Source organism: Heliconius melpomene, chromosome 19 (assembly GCF_056956725.1).
Source record: "Heliconius melpomene rosina isolate 202511_hmr_F chromosome 19, ASM5695672v1, whole genome shotgun sequence".
NCBI lineage: Eukaryota > Metazoa > Arthropoda > Insecta > Lepidoptera > Nymphalidae > Heliconius > Heliconius melpomene.
This window is the reverse complement of record NC_140407.1, coordinates 14,032,831-14,058,697: the sequence shown is the minus strand read 5'-3', so window position 1 is coordinate 14,058,697 and position 25,867 is coordinate 14,032,831. Positions and strand designations below refer to the sequence as shown.

The 25,867-nt window shown below is 32.4% G+C and overlaps 1 protein-coding gene across 1 annotated transcript in view; it reads right to left on the bottom strand.

Annotated features, from left to right (window-relative positions):
- Positions 1 to 25,867, bottom strand: part of LOC146528950 (uncharacterized) — a 74,041-nt gene that overhangs the window by 3,713 nt on the left and 44,461 nt on the right. The window contains exons 3-5 of the mRNA XM_085202769.1: positions 4,314 to 4,528; positions 610 to 745; positions 30 to 289 (exon numbers count right to left, since the gene is read on the bottom strand). Of these exons, the coding sequence (XP_085058895.1) occupies positions 30 to 289; positions 610 to 745; positions 4,314 to 4,528 (611 nt within the window). The remainder of the gene's footprint in view (positions 1 to 29; positions 290 to 609; positions 746 to 4,313; positions 4,529 to 25,867) is intronic.

Sequence of the window (25,867 nt, the reverse complement as noted above, 5' to 3'; positions counted from 1 at the left end):
AATAAGATTGTTTAAAACAATTTAGTTACCTTTAACTTTAGGTCTCCTTTTTTAAAATGTTTTGGTTTAACTTTGAAATCTAAAGCAAGACTGGTGGTCTCTAGTCCATCATCATGTTGGTAATGTTCTGGTGTGAGGACAGCAGCGGAAGGCGCCGGTTCCCCATTCACATACCAGGTGAGCCTTGTAGCAGGCCGCGAACGTCCAGAGGTACAGTTTACTTGAACTCGGTCTCCAATTTGATAGCGAAGACGAGATCCACTTATGATAGGTCCAGTCGCGGGCAAAGCTAAAAAGATAAATATATAAACACGACTGTAAAAGTGAGAGATTGGGTTAATGAAAATATTTGATATTTTCATTTCTTTGTATTGGTGTCGAGGCAAAGCGCAGCTTTCCGTTTCCGATTTCAGTTCCGCCAATCAACACACAATGCCTCCAGAATTTATGGAAGGTGGGGAACGGAGTGTTAACACTAGGCTCTTTCTGTCAACCCGTCTACATGCAAACAGTGTAAAGCTAAAAAAAATGAGATTTTTGAAAATGTTGAACAAAAAAAAATTGTTTTCTATTCCACTACTTATAAATAGATACAATTTAAATACATACCAACTATAACCATATCAGAATGATCAGACACAGTGGGAAAAAGTGGTCTCTCCCCTGACACCTCACAGCGGTACCGTCCGCCGGTCTCGAGCACGGCTGGTGAGAGAGTCACGTTAGAACCGTTGGGGCTTGATTGCTGCAACAAAAGAGATTGTGTAATTGAAATCTTTTATTACTATGATTATTTTTATAATTGTTATCTAGCAAAATGTATAATTATGCTCTAAAGTAGTAAACGTTTGCAGCATGAATATACCGATACAACTAAATACAAATATTGTAAAGAAATAATCATTTATGGTGTTATTAAGTTGTAGGATGAGGCCGTTTTTGGAACTAGAGTATGCTGTAAAATATTTAATATTTTTTGGTTATCTTCTTGTTTTACACAATGCCTCAGTATTTGCAGGAAAATGGGGAACGGAAGTGTCTTAATGGGAATAGAGTGTCTTAACATTAGGTTCCCAGATTCCCTCTGTCTATCTTGCTAAGTGCGGGATACAGCGCGAAGCTAAAAAAAATTACGCATGTAACAAAACTCAATTCTAAAGTTCAAAATTCAAAACTACTACGAAAAGAGTTATTTTTAAAAAGTAATTACTGTGTACTTAATTATTTTTATATTTTATTTTTGAACCTACAATTGAAATTTATGGTTCCTAGAACAGATATAAAGCAAAGTTGGTAAGGTTAAGGTATCTGTCAGGGCTCATAAATTTTAAGGTCGTCTCAGTACTCGTTGCTCCCCCGCCGTGACGCTGAAAGGCCAAGTAGGCACAGCAACGCATAACTCAAAAGTTTTGACATCTGCTTTTAATATATTTCTACCAAAATATATTCCCCAATATTAGGTATATGTTACTAATATCAACTAAACAATGAAATTATCTTGGGAGTATGATGAGTTGCATCAAAGGAATAATATAAAATCCAGAGAAGTTAATAACTAGTAATACCGTACATACCAGAGTACAAAGACGGAACCTGCGAACCTAGTGTCAAGACACTCCGTTTTTCTTTACGGAAAGGACCAGGCAAACGAGCACACGGGGTCACCTGGGGGTAAGTATCAATGTAATTCTAAGGTTATATGACAGTTTATAAGTAAACAACGACGAATTTCTAGAAAACGACGACTGTTTCAAAACTAATTTGGTAATCACAAGAGTTTGGTAAATTTATATGACGTTAGGTCTGGCTTATATTTTGAACTTTTAGAGTTAAGTCTTCAGCTTTTACTAACAAATCTTAGAATTTACTAAATTTGACTTATTAATTTAAATTTAATTAATTAATACTTTATTTTAACGAATATAATGTAAGCTCGTTCGTAAATCCTTTCATTTTAGATAGCGATATTGGCTTATGCTTTTGCATGAAACAACAGTTTACATGGAACCAACTGGCCATAAACTGCGCTCCGAAGTTATTAAATTGTGAGAGATTGTTCGCAGCTGACGCATTTTATTAACGAAGATATTTCTGTTGGGTCGAGTGACTTTAAAAACTACTATATAATTGTGTTCTCTGATCTGTGCAATACGTATAGGATTAATAATGTAGAATTGATCGCCACTTGCTTGCACAATTGGGCGGAAAGTGGGGAGCGGAGTGTCCTAACACTATGCTATCATGCTATATGCAGGATATACAATGAATGTATTAAGATAAATAACATTTTTGAAAGTAACTATGTCAATTAATAAATAATTTAAATGGCCAAAGTCATTACGTATTTAAGCTTGAATTGAAGAAAAATCAATAGGTTTTTTAGCTTCAAGCTGTATTCCCGCACATAGCGGAGTAGGCAGAGGGAATCTGTGAACCTAGTGTTAGGACACTCCATTGAGACATTTCGTCTCTCCCCGCTGAATTCTTGAGCCATTGCGTGTTGAGTGGCGGAACACAACGCCGAGATTTTGTTCTTTATCAGAGCGAGGGATTGAATAATTTAAATTAATGATAAAAATCCCACGAGTGGGAATCGAACCCACAACCGTCGCGTTTTCAGTCACACGCTTGTGCTCCTATGCTACGACAGCCTGAGATCAATCTATTTGCTTTAAATAAATAATATAGAGAACTGCAACTTGTCTCACTGCGCGCGACGTTTGTGTATTTAAGTCCTGCCCGAGAATATTTATATTTAAAAATAAAAGCACTTCCGTGGTCTTCTTAAAGGAAAATAATGATTAAAAATTGTATTTTTATTTACTACTCTATTGATCTTTTGACTTCTACTACTCACGTGCAGACGCTGGTCTATGTAATATGTTTTAAATGAAATATTGATTTTATATTCTATTTTTTTTAGTAATGAAAAATAGAGTTTGTATCTCATTAGTTTCACGCTTTATTTAACAGCTTAGGTATAGCTGGGACAGTCACATAATATTCCATTCTACATTTTATTTTCGTTTTTTTTATTCTTTATTTTATATCATATATTTTTCATCGTGGGGCAGGGGCACGATGTCTGTGGATTCGACTTCCTTTCGGGGGAATAAATATTATAATTTCCTCCCTGTAATAATAAGACAAAGCGCGGGATTGAGTTCCGCCATTCTACGTGCGATGTCACGAAAATTAAGTGGAAAATGGGGAACGAAGTGTCTTAACACTAGGCCAAACACCACCAACTTTGCTATACATGGGATATAATGAAAAACTTTAAAAATATTATAGAAATACTTCATATTCATATTAATTTTACGATTTCAAAAGACAAAAGTGACAAAAGAGCAAAAGGAAATTACAAGCTGTATGAAGTAATTGACTTCATCTCGTTAAAAATAATTAACTGTATAATTATAATACAAATTTGTTATTTTATGTCCAAATAATTTTATATTTTACAAATATTATTTATTGATATATAGATATTTTTTTTGTTATTCTTCACATAGCAGGTTAGACAAACTTTGATTATTTCTAAAGTATATTTAATACTTATAGAAAGAAAGATTTATTAAAAACTCTCTACTAAACATTTTGCGGTCAAAGAAAATAAAACAATGAAACTTTATTATATTAAGCAGTAAATTAGAACTTAACTTCTAATATAATATTTACTTAAAACGTATATTTAATTAAAAAAGTAATTTAAAACGTTCCTCCAGCAGTAAATAAGGAAAAAGAACTATAATATTTTTCGGTAAACACTGTTGAGCCAGATAGAGAGATTTTTGTGTACCCTGAAGTTGGCAAGTGTTAAACGTAGCAACTAATTGTCGGAAACTCAGAGTAGCGCTCCATGTGAGGGTTTGTTGACGCTGCCTCTTCACGGCGTAATATCCGCCAGTTGTGGGGGAAGTGGTGCCGAGACCTGAGTAAACGACTTGACTTACTAACCGATTAATTTAATTATACGGTTTCCCGGGCTGTTCATTATTTAACTATTTGTATTAGAAGTTTAGTTAGAGGCTTACTTTGAAATTGCTAAGCTGGGGAAATATCACAAGTTATATATATCAACATTTAAAATAAGCTTTACGCTGTATCCCGTATAGCAAGGTAGATAGAAGGAACCTTTTCCCAGTTTCCGCTAAATTCTGGAGACATTACGTGTTGGGTGGCGGAACTCAGCACCGCACCTTGCGTCGTTACCAGAGCGAGAAAATGAAAAGAAAATGTGTAATAAATAATAAATTGTACTTATTTTAGAATTATTTTCATTTAGTGTAATTAGGTAAAACGACACTTACCTCAACATCAACTCCAGGCAGTAAAAACTTTCGCCTTGGCTCGTAATCCCGTGGGACATGTCTAAAAAACTCTTTACCATCTTTGTACCATTTCACTGAGTAAAGGACGTCAGTGGGTCCTAGTTGCCATCGACATGACATCGACGGCCTAGTACCGAGAGGTACGTGTGCAGGTACCCTCAGTTCAAGTAGTTCCAGGCTCTTAACCGTATACTCTGAAACAAAATTTAATAATCACTCTTCATATATGCTGTATCAATTATTATAGGTATATATCGTTGGAAAATCCTGAATATGCTGAATACATAGTTGTAAAACATGTTATGTATATAAAGAGGAAAGATAAATAGAAAAGAAGGAAAGATTTCTTATATTAAAAACTACTACTTAAAATTTTATAAGAGACTCATTACTGTATATTATGATGACTAAACATATTTCTATTAAGATATAATAATAATTGCAATGCATTATAAAAAATAATTTATCCAGATATCGTGTATGAAACAAAAAGCATCAAAATTGGTAACCGAGTGCATACATTCACTCTGTCTCAAGGGAAATACCACAAAACTGCACAATTAAACCCATATAAGACTGCTCTAAAAATATTCCACATTCCTGCATTTCATTCTATTTATTTAAGTATTAGGTATATTTTCATTTTTATTTGGCTGGAGGTAGCATGTTATGAAGGCAAAAATCCATTAAACGCCACGTCAAATAATTTCCCATGTGACGCTCGCTCGCGGCCCGTAAAAGAGGCACTATGCCCCGCCCAGTGGTGGATAATATTACTTTACGACCCGCGGGCCGGCGCGCAAATGTAAGTAAATTGGTGAATAAAGACAACAAGCTCGCGAGTGAGTCGACACCAATATCGTCCATATACGAGAAGCCTGTGTGAGTATACCTGTGTGTGAAAATAAATTATGATATTTCTTAAACAAAATACATTTCCTTGAAACCTATTTCATTTCTGAAAAACAATTCCGCGTTTTGAATCGTAAGTAATTTCAATTTTCATTTTTATTCAATCCCTTAAACTATAGTTCCCCTCCATGCTCGCTCGCTGCGGAAAAGAGAAAAGGCAAATTGAATAGCGATTTGAAATTACTTACTATTATAAAACGTGAATCCTATTTTCATTTTCCAGTTTCTGTTCAAAGGACATCTATTATCGATATATATTTTTTACTGTACGACTGTTAGTTATTTTTTAAATGTTCTTTTATCATAATTAACGTTGGTTATAGTGTACATGTTTTTAAATTTTTCAGTAATCATTAAAAAGGCGGCATTTCATTATTTCTTATATTTTAGGTGGACTATTATAATTAGCGATCAGATGTTCTATATTTTAATTTTTTATATGTCAATGAAAAATGTTATGGTTTATTCCTTAACAGATGGACAGACGAACAAAAAGTGATAAGTTCCGTTTTTACCATTTGAGATAGGGAACCCTAAAAATCATAAAAAATAGTCTACCTGTTTCGATGGAATCTGAAAACAAACACCAATATTTTTTTAAATATATGTATGTATTATAATTCGTTCAGATTCACAAATTCAGTCTTGTGCACGAACACAAACTGTTGTTAGATTCAGAAACGTTGTTAACTTAGATGTCTGTGCTGAGGTGCTTTTGAAAGACGACTCAACAACACGAGATAGTGCACGTCGCGACGGATACTCGTACTTCGAGTACCTCGTGTTTTACTGATAAATACAACACTGTACGTAGGTACGTATACCTTAATTGATTTTAGCATCAATATCTATCTATATTATGAATTCTAAAGTAACTCTGTCTGTCTGTCTGTTACGAAATCAGGGCCAAACCGCTAATTAAATTGTGATAAAATACTCATATTGAGATACTTGACTGTCTCGGGATGAACATAGGATACTTTTTTTTCTCATATTTGTAATATTTTCGATATATACCAATATATTAAAATACTTGTTAATTTGACATGCAATTTATTCGGCCATGTTAATAACAACCGTCGCTATGCGACCATTGCTAAGCAACGATTTGCAAAGTATGTTGTTAGAAAACGTCACCCAAAATGAGCTTAACGCATCTCTCTATTGAAAACTGAAAATAATTTCATAAATATATTTAATAAATATTCGTATAGGCCAAGCGGGCGTAGCCGCGTTCGGGTCCACTAGTATACTATATAAGTCAGTAGATGCATATCATATTATTTAAATTTCGAGATGCAGATTGGTAAAACAAGAGCTCAATGTAATTTAAGTATTTAAAAGCGTTAAAATCTCATAAAATGTAAACTATAATGGATCCATAAAAACATGAGTGGCCTATTTTAAGAATATACATTTGTGTTGTTAAATAAATAATTCAATTAAAAGAGAAATATATATGAGTAACAGCATTAAAATGAAATTTACAAGTGTAACAGGGTATATACTTTAGTACTTTATTTATTCTGCCTTATAAAAATAACGGTATAATTACTTTAACAGTTCTGACGTAAAATGTGTGCTTTTAGTTAATTACCAATGCTTATTTTGGATGTGATTCCATTAATTTTTACAGGTAATAAATGAACATAACATGTGTTCACGCTGTATCCCGCAAGTAGCAAGGTAGACAGAGGGAACCTATTGTTAAGACATTCTGTTCCCATTGAGACTCCTGTGTCCTGTGTTGCCCACTTTGCGCTAGCTTTCTCGAGACATTACGTGGTGAGTACTGGAACTCAACATCGCGTTTTGCCTCGTTACCACATCGAAGAAATAAAATATTAAATATTTCATTCCCCTCATTTCCTCATTCCCCCTATCAATAAAAGACTAAAAAGTAAAAGTTAAAGTAGTTCGATTATTCATGAAAAAGGTTACAATAGCATTATAATTACATATGTATTCGTATAAAAAAAAAATACTGTAGTAGTGACGTAACGAATCTTAACGAAAGTGTTAAATAACATATTTTATAGCATATAAGAATATTATGTAATTTCTATGTAAATTACAAATTACTTTGAGATGAGCTTGAAGTAACTAAAAAATATATTATCAATATGAATATTATATTTCATCAATTTGAATAAACCAGCTTAAAAGGTTAAATAAAATTAGAAACTCATCAAGAAAACTTGCGTACACAAGTTATTTTTTAAATAAGGAGTAATTTAAAAATAACTTTTACTAGAACAAATAGAGTTCTACACTATAAGCCGTAGAGTTTTACATTATAATGGAGTAGATTAGATGAAAATTAATAACAGATTATGAGTTAGTTTTTAAATAAGTATACACTATTCTTATTTAATCATATTATAATCACACTTCCGCCCAAATTTCCAAATTCTGACAAAGATTGGATAGATTTAAGAGTTTTTTTAAAGCATGGCTGAAGATGCATGGCAGTTGTATCGGCATCAGATGACCATCGCCAGGATTAAAATCCCAAAAGCCGTTACCCTCCTTGCATTCCTTGCTTTATTTCAAAACATATACCTATATAATTCACCATGGTTTATTAGTTCGCCGTGACCGTTCAACCAAAACTTAAATTGGTCACGAATCGCTCGAAATTGCAAGCTATTTGGACAAATATCCGATTTCAAAGTTGTCGTCGCTTTAAATAAAGACATTTATATTAATATCAACTGTTTTCTGTGTAATGTTCGTACTGATAACGAAATGTTTAATATAAGGCCGTATAATATTGTCTGAAAATTTTCTTAATATTGCTTTTTTTATTTTACATAACGTAAAATAAGTTTGCAGATATACTTTTCAATAGAGAAATAATAAATATTCGAATCGATCGAATTTAAAAATTATATCTTTATATTGAATAACAATGAACGAATATCACACATTTTTTAAATTTTTGTACGAAAAATTGACGATTGAAATTTTGAGCCTAGGGATATCCTATATCCCGAGTGAACAAAAAACTCGGAACCCATATAGATTTAATTTTTTTTAGTTTGTGGATTCGAGAACAACGCATTAGTCAACATTCCAGCTCTCATTTCACATGTATATTTTTAATTGGATATCTTAATTTTTTTAAAGAATTATTACTAGCATTAATATATTGTTGTTATTAAAATTGTTATATTAATTTTTAAAGCAACTCCTTTTATTATGAAAATTAATAAAAATATAACAGACGGTGGCAAATAATAAACATATACATATTTTTTTTTTATTTCATACTTAGGTAACTCTATTTAACTATCTTGATTTCTTAAATTATAAATAAGTTTCACGTTCAGATTTTTCCTGTAAGTGTGTAAAATTCTATTTTAATACCTAATATCAAGTTTCTAGGTCATCTAAAAGGGATAATCATTTGAATGTGTGACTGAATCAGTCATAAAACTGCCGATTTTTAACGTTTATTTCTCAATAACAATTTAAACAAAATTATTGAAATTTTAAATTCTTTACAAGCTAGAGCTTTCAAGCATTGCATGTGAATTCACTAGTGAACTATTTAGTCCACGAGTTGTGAATGGCTCAAAAGTAGCTTAAAATGGTTTGTGTATAATTCTTACTAAAAAAAAGACATCAAACAGTAGGTAAGCTAAAAAGTTGAAATTGAACTATTCATCCATTTATCACGCACGTACTTAATGCAAATTTAAGACTTATATGGTTTTCTCATGGACGGCATTGGTAAAATTAGACCAAATTAAAATAGGACCACACAGGAAGCACCAGCTTTCAAATAAGAAAAAAATCATCCAAATCGATTAAACTAGTCGAAAGTTCCGAGGTAACAAATTGAGAACTTTCTTTTTTTTACAGAAGATGGTTAAAAATACACATTGCGCGATTCCAGTTTTATAACTTGCCCGTGTCTACATATAATGTGTAAACGATTATAATAATCTTTATTCCGATATTAATATTATAAAGCTGAATGATATGTTTGGTTAAAAATCAGCTTCAGGCTGATTTCAGAACTTTCAGAGGGAACCTAGTGTTGAGACACTCCGTTCCTACTTTCCGCCGTATTCTGGAGGCATTGCTTATTGAGTGGCCTCATTATAATCTTAATTCCAATACTAATATTTATAAAGCTGAATAGAATGTTTGTTTGAACACACTAATCTCAAAACAAGTAATTATGTTCATTTTCCATGGGTGCGAGAAGTAAACAATTTACTCGCTTAAAGACATTACGAGTTGGATGGTAAAATCTATCTTCGCACTTCATCTAATTAAATGAAGAAAATGAAAATATAAAATAAATATTTTTTTCTCAGAATAATAAGCTTGCAGGATAAAAACGAAAGAATATGACGTCACTGTAATAAATATTATGATTAAGCCGTTCCTGGAACCTGAGATGAGAACAAATTAAATGGCCACCATGTCTATAAGCTGTCAACACTTGAATTATTCTAACTGGAAATCTGTCGGACGGAGTAGAAACTAATATGACAAAGAAAGAGTACCTACCGTATTACCTACCGTATTATTTACGGATATATATGGATATATTGTATTTTTTTAGCTTCACGCTGTATCCCGCACAGAGCAGGACAGGTAGAAGGAATGGTGACTGTTAAGACAAATGTCTTTGTTTACCATTGAGACTCTTTCGTTTCCCCCCTTCCGACGAATGTCTCAAGACATTGAGTGTTGAGTGGCAGAGTTCAATGACTCACTTTGCCTCGTTACCAGAGCGAAATGAAAGCGAGGAAATGAAAATATTTAATATTTCATTCTCCGAAGTGGGAATTAAACTCTCAAGCGTTGCATTAGCAGTCGCACATTTGTGTCTCTGCGTCACAACGACACTTTTATATATTTAGAGAAATAAGAGGATTTCAGGCAGACATCAGGATTCCATCCAGTCTCTTATAGCAAGATATACTGCGGCGTTGAATTTCGCCACTCAACCTGTAATATTTGAAAATTTGATGGTGACCGCACCACTAACTGTATCATATGTATGTCGGGGCCGCCGTGGCGCAGGGGCACAAGAGTGTAACGCGATGGTTATGGGTTCGAAGCCGACTCGAGGGAATGAATGGAAATGAATTACACACAACATGCAATGCATGGAAAAAATCGACGGAAAGTGGAGAATGGAGTATTTAACCCTAGGTTCCCTCTGCCTATCCTGCTGTGTGCGGGATTCAGCGTGAAGCTGAGTTATTTATTTACTTATAAAGTATTATATAATAATAAACTTATAGGCAGGTTTCGTGGGAAATGAATAATGAAAATATTTTGAGTCTGTAAAATGTTGATAAAAAGGTAAGATACTAGGTACAGTAATTTAATTATGAAGCGCAACTTCTTTGCTACCGTCTGTTTTCATTTATTTTTCTTTTCATTCATAATGTGATGAGTTTCTTTAAAAAATATATATATATATATATTTAGATAATAATATATGTGTGGAATGTCGTACACATTCCACACATATATTATTATTACTATTCCTAGTTAGACAACTTTATACCTAAATGACTCTAAATTTCAACATGATCCAGTTTCTATATGCCCGAGCTTTAGTTAAAGTTTAAAATTATAAGAATTTCATAGATTAAAGCAAAACAATTAAAAACATTGTTAAGATTTAATTATTTATATATTTAAATTTAATTGAGGCCAGTCGTCGAGCTGGCTCACAAAATAAGTCTGTAAATACGACTGGTTGTGGGTTCGATCCCCACTCGAAGAAATGAAATATTTATTAAAATTTATATTTCCGTTTCTTCACTCTGGTGTAGAGGCAAAGCGCGGCGTTAAGTTTCGTCACTCAACGCGAGGTGCCTCCAGAATTCAGCGGAAAGTGGGAATCGAAATTTCTTAACACTAAACTCCTCTTGCCCACCCTGCTGCGTGATAATATATATTTTTTATTTTTTTATATATATATTTAAATTATTGGTGTGCCGTTACATTCTCCATGATGCCTTTTCGTGGTTAATTTATTCATTAAATCAATCAATTACGGTCAATAACGGAACATCCCTCTTAAAAATGATTTAATTTAGAGCCCGTACCTCTTTGCAAATATTTGGGATAGTTAATTGAGCCAATGATGAGCATACAAAAGGTATAAAAAATTATGAACTTTTAAAATTTTATACGTAAATCTGCGTTGTTACTCTTAAATATAATGTTTTACAGCCTTATGCTTAATTCTGCCATAGTAGTAATTTAGGAGGGAATCGATTAATTATATCTATGTATGTGTCGTGATATATTTCCTTACAAAATCTTATCAAAGTGGGTATATGAAAATTATTAATTTCCCCGGGTGGGGATCGAACCCATTACCATTGCGTTACAGTCACACCCTTATGCCCCTGCGCCTTTTTATCAAATCCAACAGGAAAAAATATATTTAAGCTGAATAGGATTATTAATTTACCGCCATCGGGATTTATTTAAGGCTTGTTTAAACTGCGTAATGACTTAAATCGTTATGTTTAATTAATTTACCCTTTTTTATCGGTACATAACTTGTTATATTTACATACTAACGACTCGCTCTCATCTTCGCCTGCTTGAACTGCTCAATGATTTATTTAGTAATTAATGTAATAGTTAATTTGACAATTATAAATGTATTTTATTTTATAATAGTAAAAAAGTACGAAATTATTTGTGTAGTTTTTTTAATATTTGTAGCTCAAATCTATATAGATTATGTATTTCACCCATCAAAGATTCTAAGAAATAAGCATTGAAATTGATATTTAAAGTGTTTCGCTTTAGACACAAAAATGTAAAAGAAAATTTTAATTAAAAATATAGCTGCTGCGTCTGTTTTACATCAGAGAAGTACTGAACACTTCACAAGTGAGTGTCTAAAGACACAACTCACTGTAATTGATTAGCAATAGTAATACTCAAGTTTCACATATGTATGTACGTCTGTACGAAAAGATTTCAATGTAAGCTTGTTTGTAACGTCCATGAACATGTTATGTAATACTATACGTACCTACTTATTTTGGTGGAGTTATAAGATCCTTATAATTAAATAGTATTGAAGGTATAATTAAAAAGTAATCACAAAACTTAATTCAACATAAAAATTCACTATATATATATATATATATATATATAGATAAAATCTCTGATTACGTCAGGGTATTAGTAGATAAAATGCATGAAAAACACAAAAATCGGTCAAGTGCGAGTCGGGCTCGCCCATTGTACGAGTATGTCAACGGTAAATACAACTAATACATAAAAATTGAAAAATTTAAGTTTTTGGGCTTATATAAAATACTTAATTTTTATGAAATGAACTACAGATAATAAAGTTTTGACTTAGAAGTTTATTTATTTCTGTGTTCAAAGGGACTGCTTAATAATAATTTCAGCTTGATACTTCTACGCTATTTTGAGATAAATGGTCTTGACAGATGGACACCAAGGTGATCCCATAATCTGTTTTTTTCTTTTGAGAAAAGGAATCTTAAAAAGACCAATATTAATTTTTAGGCTAATTGCTAAATAAAGAAATCTCAATTACAAATAATTTCTTAACTGAAATTAGTCCAGAACCGTTAAATAAGTACACAGTAGTGTTTCACATTTTCGGTACAATGGCATTTGTATTGAGACTTTATGGTATTACAATATTCATCTAAATTTACTTGGAATGTTCTGAAATTCAGCAGACAATTGGGAGAAACAGCAAGTTATATTAGTAAGAGAAAGGCATAAAATAATCTATTTATTATCAATTCTCAAATGTGAGCGTATAATCAACGAAGCCCGGAATCTACGCTGATGTCAAAGCCAACAACGAGCGAACGTTTAAATTGAAGTGAAAATCTAATAGACACATTTCGGGCCACACTATTGTTTTTTAAGCCATTTGAAATATTTTAGAATTAATTCAATGGCTTAAAAATATATTTCAGAATATTTAAATAATGTTTGGGGCCGTCACGGCGTATGACTGCCAACTCTACGGTCGTGGATTCGATTCTCACTGAATGAACTTATAACCTATCGCGGTTATTAACTTTTAAACACATTTCAGGTTATATACTTCAGTGGTGCATCGATAGAAAAGTAAATTATAATAACGATAAAAACGACTGGACCACCGCCTTTATTTTAATTTTTCATAACTACCCTCAATTATTTATAAAAGGGGTATTTAATACTTAATGCTGTTTACAAGCGCTTAACATTTTAATTAAACCACTTAAGTAGCGGGCATGGAAATATTGAAAAGCTCAAGAGCTTAAGGAGCTTTGGGCTATATTTTTAAGAAGCATTTCTATACAGCCCAGACGGTCTCCCAAGTTCCCCAGACTTAACTTGGTGCTTGCTTAGAACTACTGAATAATGAGCTTGACACTTGAAGTAAAAGTTAGGGCCAACGAACGATTTTTTTTATATGTAACTTAAGTAAAAATTACATTATTATTAATATCATATAATGTTTTTTTTATAATTATACGGTTGTAATAAGACCGTTGTATTGTGTGGAAAGTCTGAGTGTAAAAATGATGGTTGTGAGTTTGATAGGCATTGGGGAAAATAATTATAATCCGGAGGGAAGTGGAGAAAGGAGTGTCTTGAGCAATGAAGGTAAGTGTTAGTGTTTTGTAAGGAGACCAATAAAGCCAATAACTACAGGTGCAAGTTCCAGGTACGGCTCGATATTTTAAAATTAGAATTTTTAATAAATGTTTTAACTACACCAGGGGTTCTCTTCACATCATACAAATACAGAATATAACACTGTCCCTTTTGCCTTCTCTGCTTTGTGGAAAAAGACAAGAAGCTGAGAAAATAAAGTAATTTAAATGTTATAGTGAAAATAATTTTTCCATTCCATACAAAAGAAAAATAAAACATATTTTTTATTGATAATAAAAACTTTAAATAAATGAGTAAAAAGAACTCTATTTAATTCCACAGAGATAAGAAAGGCAGATAGATATAATAGGATTTTTTATTTTAAATGAAAAAACTGTTATGACGGCCAGCTTACTACTGTAATATGATTCAAGGTGGTAACTAGATTAACTATTGATAGATTACACAAAAATAAAGATATTTATAAAAAAATATATTTACTTCGAGAAGTTTATTTTATTTAAGAACCAAGTTATCCATGAATTACACCATAAACAATTACACCATACCGTAAACAATTACACCATAGCGTATGTCGAGGAATACACGTATCTCGGCCAAATTATTTCACCAAAAGCAATGATCGACAAGGAAATTACAAACCGAATACAGTCTTCATGGAAAAGGTACTGGTCCTTAAAAGAAATTTTTAAAAATTCATATATACCAATAGAAGTTAAAAGACAAGCATACAATTCTTGCATACTCCCTATCATGACGTATGGGTGCCAAACAAGGGCCCTTACTAATAAAAATATTCAAAAATTAAAAATATGTCAACATAACATGGAAAGAAGTATACTGTATATAAGGAAAAAAGATAAATTAACATTAAAATCCATAAGGAATAAAACTAATATAATAGACGTAACATACACAGTAAAAAAATTAAAATTGAAGTAGGCAGGGCATATTATCCGGAGTGGGTTCGAGAAATGGGCTAAAGATGTCACAGAGTGGTATCCAAGGGAAGGAAAACGAAAAAGAGGACGACCACTACGGAGATGGGAAGACGACATAAAAGCATCAGCGGGAGCAACATGGACGAGGAAAGCACACGATCGTCAAGTATGGAAGGATCTGGGGGAGGCCTTTGCTGAAAAGCAAAACAAACAATTTACCGATGTCTAGATTTTAAGTACCTTATTATATATTGTAAATATTTAAGTTTGTTAATAAGGGCTATTTCTATTCTATTCTATTCTATCCATGAATATTATAGTTGTGAAGTATAATTTAACACTTCCGTCCCGTCCCGAACTCGGGTGTAAAGCGAATAAATCTTTTTTTTCACACCCTCTGCCTATAAAACTAAAAATTAAAAAAAACCAGTCAAGTTTGAGGTTTGAATAGTCTTGACAGACGGACAGACATAACACAGTAATCCTATAAGGATTCCGTTTTTTGCATTGGAGACTTAAAAGAACTAAAAAAAACTAACTTCTCATTCTCACACGTAATAAACAACCAAGCCACAGTTTGGCGAGCAATTACAACGTTAAACAAACAATTTCTAATTCGAAACACAAACGTCGCAACCGAAGTTCTTGTGAAATTAAAGAGCGGTAAGAGAGTGGTGTACTTTGTGTCAATAAAGTCGTCGTTCATTGCTCGATAAGTGTCTCGGCGGTAAACAGGCAGTTCTGCATTTTATGTGTAATTAAAACGAGTTGCAGACAGACGTGCGTCACCCCCGAGAGTGGAGCGAGTAAGTGGCCGTGTAATTGATAGAGTACGTTTTGGCGCGTGTTTTTTTAAAAAATATGTTTTATGTTTTTTTTTTTTTTAATAAAGCGCTAGGCAACAGTGTTTAACCAGACTACTCGAGTTATGCATGTGTTGTGGTAATGCTAAACTTTTTGGTTTGCTTAATTTTTGTTTTTTTTCTATAAGGATGGTGTTCATATAATTTATTCTTGCAGCGGCTAAATATTAAGGAAAAACTACGGATTAATATTTCGACATAATTATAGTAGCTTTTACTCTACATTAAGTTCAAATATGAAAACTAAAATTTAAGAAAAAAAGAACCTGCATAATCTAAAACTAAAAGTAATAAAAAATAGTAATAAAAAATATATAAATAATATTTTAATCATTTAAAGTAAAGGTAATTGAAAAATAAATAATTAATAAAATTAATGTTATTATTACTTTTAAGTTTTAACATCTATCGGTCTTCTTCCTCCTGGTATTAAACATCTATTATTATCATTAAACATCTATCCGTACTTCAAGTAATACCTACATTGTTATTTTGTTAACTTATTAATCTTTATAAAATGTGCAAGTTAACACGTGTAAGTACAAATATGTGTGTCTTACCTGTAAAAGTTAAGGAGTTGTCCTTCCATCATTGAAGTACACCAGCAGCATAAGTTTCAATTATCTTACGCCCTTCCATCTAATATTTCACTTGAACTAGAGGCTCTAATTTCAAATTTGACCTTGCCTAGCCTTAGGGGGCTAAGGCTATTATTTTTCAGGATTTAACCACTAATGTATAGTTTTAATTTTATATATTATACTAGTTCTAGTTCCTTATTAATCTTGATTACCTTTATAGTGCCGAAATACGCGTTTTTTGCTATTTGCAATTTTTTTAAACATATAAAAAATATATATTAAAGAGAAAGAAAAATATTAGAAGGAACGACTGTCAAACAGGCAGCCCTGTTCGGTGCGGCACTCCGCCTTTAGTGGTATACTTACTTGCTAATTAATTACGGAAACATACTGGAATTTTCCGATCCTGATATGTGTTTGTTTTAAATATATTTTAACAGTTGAGAGCTTATAAAAACAAACTTGAAATAAATGTATAATAAAGGTTTATTTATAAAGTACTTCCAGAAGCCAGTCGTAGCGAAGAGGCACAAGCATGTGACTGTAAGCGCGATAGGTTTTGGATTCCTAGTCTAATAATGAAATGAAAATATTAAATATTTTCATTTTCTCCATCTCCTTACCCTGCTATGCGCGGGAGCTGTATCCCAAAACAAAAAAAAATCCTGCATTACTAAACATACAGTGTAGAAAGGGAAATATACATCTGAGTAAATATTTAATTTCCTCAAGTAGTAATCGAATCCACAACCAATTGCGTTTAGTCACACTTTGTGCCTGTGCACTACGACTGGCCTTAGAAATTGTACATAATTTAATTTGAAAAATACCTATCCATATACATAAAAACCGTGAATCGAAAAACTCTAAAATATATATATTTCTTTTTAGTAATCACGTGGCAAAATATATATTTTCAACTCATATTTCATACAATGAACTACTCAGTAAAGCCACAGATTTCAGTAGATTCATATCATCAGTCATATTTGATCATCCTCTTTGAATAACGGGTGCGTTTGTCTCTGTCTTCGTATCCTAACAGATGAACATCCGTTTCCCGCTCAATCTGGCATTGGAAATATATTTATTTTTTACGAAAATTCCTTTTGTTGATACAGTTTTTAATTAATCTGATGCGGTTTCTTAAATTTTATAATAAGGTTTGCTTTAAATACAGGGTGGAAGAGGCTGCGCTTCTTTAATTGAAACTGCATATAGGGTAAAAAATTTCAAACTCGAAGCTAAAGAAATTAATCAAGATGCCTCAACAGTTTGGACGTAGGATTTTTTTTTCATTTCACGATTTTTCTCCATACCTGTATTTCGTGTGACGCACACATACACATACTACTACAAAAATACTACTAAGCGTTGCCAAACTTCTACTTTTCATTCGTCAAAACCAAACCGAACGAGAAAGAACGATATCTCGCGTTCTTTGTCACGCAATTACCTATTTATTATAAATCTAAATAACGTTCAAACCTCTTATTAAAATTGTTTAACAAAATCCTACTTTAAGTCAATTTATTATATCACCTTTATTATGAAATTATTTAGAAATACTGCATGGTTATTGAACCACCCACAAAGTAATATTCAAAATTTTTAACACAAAATGATATTGAACTACGATAGATAGATACTTACATTTAACATTAGTTTTACATCGTCGTTGTCGCATTCTCCTTTTACTATCACTAATATTTACATCATAAGTAATATTAAAAACTCAACATTTGTTTGAAACGTCTTAAAAAAATGTATGTTTTGATAGTACACTCAAATACTGACACAATAGTTTCACATTTGAGAAAAATACTCAGTAATCACATCATCACGATCACGAAACATTCATCACGATTTTAGAAATCCGATTAATGATAAAATTAATATTAAACAACATCCAAATAATTTAAAACACTTAATAATTATTCAACGTATAAAATCGAACAAAATAATGTAAATACAACAGAACTTAGCCGTTCCGCGGCTAAGTTCTGTTCTCACACAGATAATTAAAAACATTGTAATAGTTGCCATTAACTAAAATACTTATCGAATATACTATTAAATTTTTTATTAAGATTTTCATTATTATTTATATTTGTATGATTATTTTGATAGAAAATCGTATAAAAATTAAATATTAAACGAGTTTTATAATGTTACACGAGGACCTGCGAAAACTCAATACGAAATAAATTAATATTTAGTAATTATTTGTAAATAGTATTGATAATTTTATTAATTATTTTAATATCAAATCATGCGTAAAAAGTATAATCTACATTTATTATTAATTATAGTGTTATATTGCACAATCAATCAATATTAAAAATGAATTTTGTTATCTGTACAAAGACACCCCGCTCACGCCGCACCGATTACCGGGGATTCCCATAGAATCGGTGCGGCGCGTACATTCTGCGCAATAGTAGTTGGGTCGGACTATAGCTGAATGCTATTTACTAAACCATATAAATACAACGGGTTATGGGCCCAGGCCACGTCGTAACAATAATAAAGAAGTTTGCATCAATCGTAGAAAATTAGAAATACTGGCGAGATTAAAACAGCGTTACTTCACGCGACGCTTCGGCGTTGGTATTGAAATTTGGAGGTTAAGTTGCCGGGAAGGAATAAAAAAGAAAAACAAGCAAAATAAACAATCACAATGGAAAGGAAACAGCACAGTAATAAAACTGGAAGGAGTAAAAAATTGGAATGCTTGGAAGTTCCAAACCATAATACTACTACGGGGGGAAATTGTGTCATCATCATCTGCATTTATTGTAAAAAGAAATCCTACAATTAAAAGAAATATTAAATGTTTCAAGTGTAATAATATGGGTCATTATCGAGCTGAATGTAATGTGGACAGAAAATGTAATATTTATTGTTAAAAAAAGTGAAAAAAAATGCTATTATTGTAATAATTTTGTAAACATGTTAAAAATGAGTGTTAGTTTAAAACGGGAACATAAAAAATGTGTTTGTAGTGCAACAAAAGTAAAATTAAAAACCTAATAGAAATAATTCAATAAAAGTGTGTGTAAAGTGTATTCCTAAGTGTTGCGTTAATTTAACATCAGCTCGCCGCCGTTGCCTACATACCTACGCTAGTTGCTGCGACTCGATTTCTTGAATGAAGCGTGTGCGACGTTGCCGCTTTGACAGGTAAGTGTGTGAGTGATAATGTAACACTTTACAAATGGCGTTTTTTTTTAAAACGATTATTTTATTATTTATTTTGTTTGAAAAAATAACTTTTTCATTTTTGGGAATTATTTTTTTTCTGAATTATATTAGGCTTTTATAGAGTAGTTAAAACTGTGGTTTCATTTAAAGTGGTGCCGTCAATTCCACCCTGTATAAAAAAATTAATTTATTGTAGCAAAATTTAATATTTAATAATATATTATTATTGTTATAATATATATTTTTAATATTATAATAATATATATATTTTTTTTAATATTATTTTTTTTTAGACACAGATTATGTCATAACAATTGTAATGAGTAATTTGAGGTTAATTATTTCAAATAATTGAATAATTTGAAGTTAATTATTTTTGTTTAAATATAAAATATATATCGAACATCAACAAGTACTAATTAAGTAATTAAATTATTCTTTAGTAAAATATACTTTTTACTTTTTATTTTATGCTTAGAAGCTTTCTCCGTAAAGGATTATCCTTTAAACTTCATTTGCTAATAGTACCTAGTTGATTTTTAACAGCAAATATTTATTAAGAATCTTCTATATTATTCAATATTTTTATTAATAACTCATTAATTTATGTATATTATTGTTTTAAATATTTTAGAGTAATGATTTATAACGATCTACTTTTGTATTAAAGGAAACGACGAGTCGGGAAAATGTTCACTTGATTTTTGGCAATTTTTAAAATATTTTATAATTATTACGAGGCCAGTGGTGGCACAGGGGCATAAAGTGTGACTGTAACGTTTACGCGACAGATTGCGGGTTCAAATCCTACTTTTCATTTCTTCCCTCAGGTGTCGACTCAAAGCACAGCTTTGAATTCCGCCACTCAACACCCAATGCCTACAGAATTCTACAGAAAGTGAAACGGAACGGAATGTCTTAACATTAGGCTTTCTGCCTATCCCGCTAAATACGGGATACAGCGTGAAACTTAAAAAAATATATAACAAAACTATATTAAAAGTTGAAAAATGAAAACACAACCAGTTATTAAGTAAACAGCGTTCCAGTGCTCTCTACAAAATTGGCCAATATTTTATTTAGAAGAGGAATATACCTTTTCTTATTTCTTGATATAGTAATACCAACTAGGTAAAGCTAAATTTTCATAAAAAATGTACCGCTGCAATACACTACGCCAGAATACACTAACAACGATAGCAATGAAAATCGAATGTCTACATATATCAGAGTTTGTGAGGGACCAGAATAATATTACTTACTTTGAACAACAGTAATATCGCGCGTAATCTTTGCCTCGCTTTGTTTGCGCATATGAGAAAAGTCGCGTTGTTATAACATATAAATTTAAGTCCGCATCCAACAGTCTACTACAAATAGATAATGGAATTGTATTATGTTTGTTTGTATATATGAGAAAAACTTCATGTTTATTACTATTTAATGCATCGCTAAAATAAATACAATTATTTGAAAAAATACAAGTATTTAAATGAAAATAAATGAAATGAAAATATTAAATATTTCCTTTTTTCGAATGGTAATTGAACTCACAATCTGTTAAACTATAATTTTTGACTAAATAAATACTTATTCATTCATTTTGTGCAAAAAAAATCTAGAATAAAGGAAAAGCAAAATGACTAAAGTATGGAAATTTTATATTTAGCGCTCCGACAACACATATTTATGCTCTATATTTATATACCTATTCCTTGTCTATATATCTATGCCTAGACTCGGAAGTCCCAGGCACTGCCCGGGGCTACTCCTACTGCGACAAATGGGCCCAGGATCCATACAGTAAACACATGTTATGCTAAGAATAAGAAGCGTATTATTTTTGATTCACGCTCTATCCCGCATACATCATGGTATGCATAGGAAACCTGGGAATCTAAAATTAAGACATTCCGTTCTCGTTTAAACACTGACTGGAATTAACGCCGCGTTTTACCTCGTTACCAGAGCGTAGAAATGAAAATATAAGAAGCTTCTTTTCTTATATTACATTTACAATACAAATCCACCTCCATCCCCAGAATACACATACAATCAACCACAGTGGTGACACCCTCAAGCCACCACATATTATATATAAAATTTGATTAAGACATTCACGTACTAAGGCACTACTTACATGTATCAAATTATACGCAAAAGATATAAGCCGAACGTTTACCCCTCCACACACATAGATAAAGTTTAGCGCGTTTGAATGGCAATGGCTGACATTATCGTAAAAGTGGAAACTTTGCGTGGAAATAGCTCCGGCGAAACATAAGGGGCTCACATACAATTGCCAAAGTTTCTAATGTACTAGGTCATGCGTTTTCATTGTACGCGTGATAAATGTCGAACTACGTTTCCGGTCGCTTACGTTATATATTCAATTAATAATACACCGCTCGTTAATAATGGAGGTTCATTTGTTTTAGTATTGTCCTCGTATTCGTTATTGCTGGCTACCGTTTGAAAAGAATTGTATTATAATAATTTATAGTTACTAATATTGAAACATATTAGTAAATCAATAATAAGGATAGTGGTTTTGACTGCTTTTTTTGCCCCTGCACCATGACTGGCCTCAGTAAATACTAATAATAGAATTCAATAAGAATTTATTTCCTTACTCTAGTAAGACACCGTTGAGTTCCGCCGTTTTAAAAACTTGTAATATTAGTATTATACTTAAAAATGGAAATATTAAATATTTTAAATATTGCAACAGTAAATTCTCCACATTTTTCTTTAAAAGTTCTGAAATTCATAATTAATTGCATACATTTAGTTCATTTACATATTATAAGCCACTCCATTTACCTAATTTAATTAGTAAAAACATGTTATGTATATAAAATTCACCTATTTTTCAACAATTATTATTTCCTGTGGGAAATTAAAAAAAAACTTTAGTATGAAAAGTTTGTACCAATTAAGTTTTTTTGCATTTGAGCTTTTAAAGTTACTTACGAAATGAAATAAAGGCATCCCAAGTAATGCTGAGTGTCTGAAGTGGCGAAACTAGTCTAAAACAATATTATAATTTGTCTTTTTCATTATTTTTCTAATATTTCGATTTCTTTTATTTTTTACCTTCACGCTGTATCCAGCACGCAGAAGGGTAAGCAGAGGGAACCTGGGAACCTAGTGTTAAGATACTTCGTTTCCATTAAGGCATTTCTGTTCCCCACTTTCAGCCAAATTATGGAGGCAATGCGCGTTGACCGATGGAACTTAACTGATATTTAATATTTCATTCCTCAGAGTGGGAGTCGAACCCACAGTCATCGCATTTACAATCACACGTGATATAAGGTAAAATACTGAAACGCCGGACTTTCGCCTTGGTGCCAAAGCGAAGAAAAGAGAATATTAATAAATAATAGCTCATTCACTCGGGGGCATAAGAGTGTGACTGACCCATGAGCCCCTGTGCCACGACCGCCAACATTAAATTGATCCTAGAGTTTCGTTTTTTTTCATGGAACTGCTATTGTTACTTAAGTTTATAAATAACAAAACATCAACTACATTATATGCTACAAACGTTGTTGTAAACATGTGAGGTAGAATTAGTTCCATTTATATTTCCTTTTCCTTTGAATAAAACTCTAAAGCAGCAGTCATAATGGAATAATCGTTCTGCTGCACGACGTAAATGGCGAAAGCACTTCAGTACGCTTGCTGCGCTCACTAGATAATCTTAAACAGCCAATTCGAGCTTAGCATATGGCGAAGTAGTCATACTCATAATTCAGTCTCGAACACTCTGTCCTAATATGGTTATACTTAGCCTGGCTCGTAATGTGGTAGTAGATCTGAATTTGTTCAAAGGTAATTTTTATCTAATTAATTTTATTAACAGTAAAAAATACGATGCACAAATGAAATCTTTGAAAATATTGTGATAACTATCACTAATTAATTTCTCTTTTTTTATTTTTTTTTTTAGCTTTTCGCTGTATCTTAACAGTAATCTATCGCTGTTCTACGGCGTTGGCTATGTCTTGAGAGACATTAAAAACTTTTGTTTCTATTTTTGTTTGTTTATTATTGCAACGTGCTTCATAACCAATTTGTAAAATATTCATAATATATTTGTAAAGGGAGACCTGGGTTGACCTTCGAAAACTTCGAAAACGAATGAAGAGGTTGATGACAGTGGGCGAGGCGAAAGAAGTACGCAGAGACCGTAGTGTTTGGCGCTCTATTCTCTCTGGTTACTCCGTGAGGGATACATCGTGAAACAAAATGAAGTTAAATTAAAATATATTTAATACTAAACACACTCAAATGATATTCAAGCGAGCGGACAGTTTACGTTGTAGCTTAATAAAGTTTTCAGCATAAATTAAACAAGACATTCCTTAATCCCGAGCAAGCCGGCGCCGGCGCTGCAGGTCTTCCTATCGCGTTACAGGATCAGGATTCACTTAACAAGTCCTCTCTTCATTAAACGGTTTAATAGCTTTTGTCTTCTAAGTTTTGCCTGTTACGATGTTCTATTTATTTAGTTATTACCATAACCAGTCCTGGTGCGGAGCATACACGTGTGATTGTGAACGGGTTCGTTATGAGTTCGATTTCCACTCGAAGAAAGAAAGAAATTTCCATTTCTCTCCTATTTAATGTTTTCATTTCTTCCTTGTAATGTCGAAGCAAATCGCGACATTAAGTTCCTTTTAATAGAAAACGGAGTGTCTTAAACACTACGTTCCCTCAGCCTACACTGCTGTGAGCGGGATACAGCGTGAAGCTTAAAAAAACTAAAAATTCTAATATCAATATTTATACCGAACAAAAACCCACTAGATTTAATCACTAAATGCTTTACTTTAATTAACATAATCTACAACAGCGTATAACAAATACTAGGCCATTACAAAAATGATATTCACACGAGAGAGAGAGAGAGAGATATTAAGTAGTGCTTAGGCAGTATAATTAAGTGTTACTCACTCAATTATTCGCAACTCGATGCGAGATCACGGCCCGCGCCCAGCGCCCGCAAATCCTACCGCCGCGTGCCAAAATACAACGCCACAATTAAATATGTGAAAGGGGAGACACTCGGATGGATTATACGAAATTAAGCTCGGGAAACTTGGGAAGCTTGGGAAGTAAAATAAGTGGGCATAATTAATTACGATGTCATAGCGACGACATGCTTAATTTTCCTGCAAAATGAATGAGGAGGGCAGTCGTGATGCAGGGGTACGAGTGTGTCTGTAAGCACGACTGGTTGTGAGTTCGATCTGCCACTCGAGGAAATGAAAGATTTATTTATTTAAATTTTTATTTTCAATTCTTTGTTCTGGTGTCCAGGCAAGCGCGGCGTTGAATTCCGCCACACAACTCGTATTGCCTCCAGGATTTCGGTGGAAAGTGGAGAACGGATTGTCTTAACACGCCGACTCTGCTGTGTGCGGGATACAGCGAGAAGCCGATTGGATTTTTGATTTAAAAATAAATAAGAACTTTAAATTTAGGACAAATTTTCGTGAACGTTCAGTTTCCACAATAGTTTGTTGCAATTAAAAGAATCCCACTTTAAAAGCTCCGAAAGCTTTGCTTGTTTCTAATTTTGGATGAATCGGTATATTAAAAAATTTAAGAAGAGATTTAGCTAAGTGAAATTAGCAACTAAATTCCGATGTATACGGTGGAGAGTGACTTTACATGTTCACAATATTTTTATCACTTCGAGTTTCTATTTCCGTTAGGGTTGCCTATGTTTTTAGATCAAATTTGTATAGACGGCAGAATTGTTTATGACAGGGAAAAACACTTCTAAGGTATTTATAAAATCTTATTATTCTAGAAGAAATTCCTATTCAGTACCTTTATACGACCGTGCAAGTTACAATATTCATTCTAACACAAGTTTAAGGCTTAATTTCCTCTGCCAGTATTGTGACTGCCGCCATAACGCTCTGAGATTACGCAGTGTCGTTACGATGCTCGTTTAGATATGGAGCATGAGGAATTGCAGATCTGGAGGAGTCAAGTCTTGGAGAATCATATGACCTCATTGTTCAAGAATGTTCATATGAAATATTCGATGTATATGTATATGAAATATTAGATAATCGCTTTTTTTGTATTGCCTATTTAAAAGTTTTCTGCTATTAAGTGTCTGACAGACAATGCACAGACGAAACTACTGGAGTGTAGCTTAGTGTTCGGTGAACTAAGAGATAATTTCTCGAAATTACTACGAACGCACCGGCAAATTATTAATATTTATTTTTTTTATATTTAATTATCATTCTTTGATTTTTACACCACCAAAAATACAATTTCATTTTAAAAAGATATCAGAAGCTGATATTTTTATTATCGTTATGATATACAAATAAAACCAAACGTAAATATAA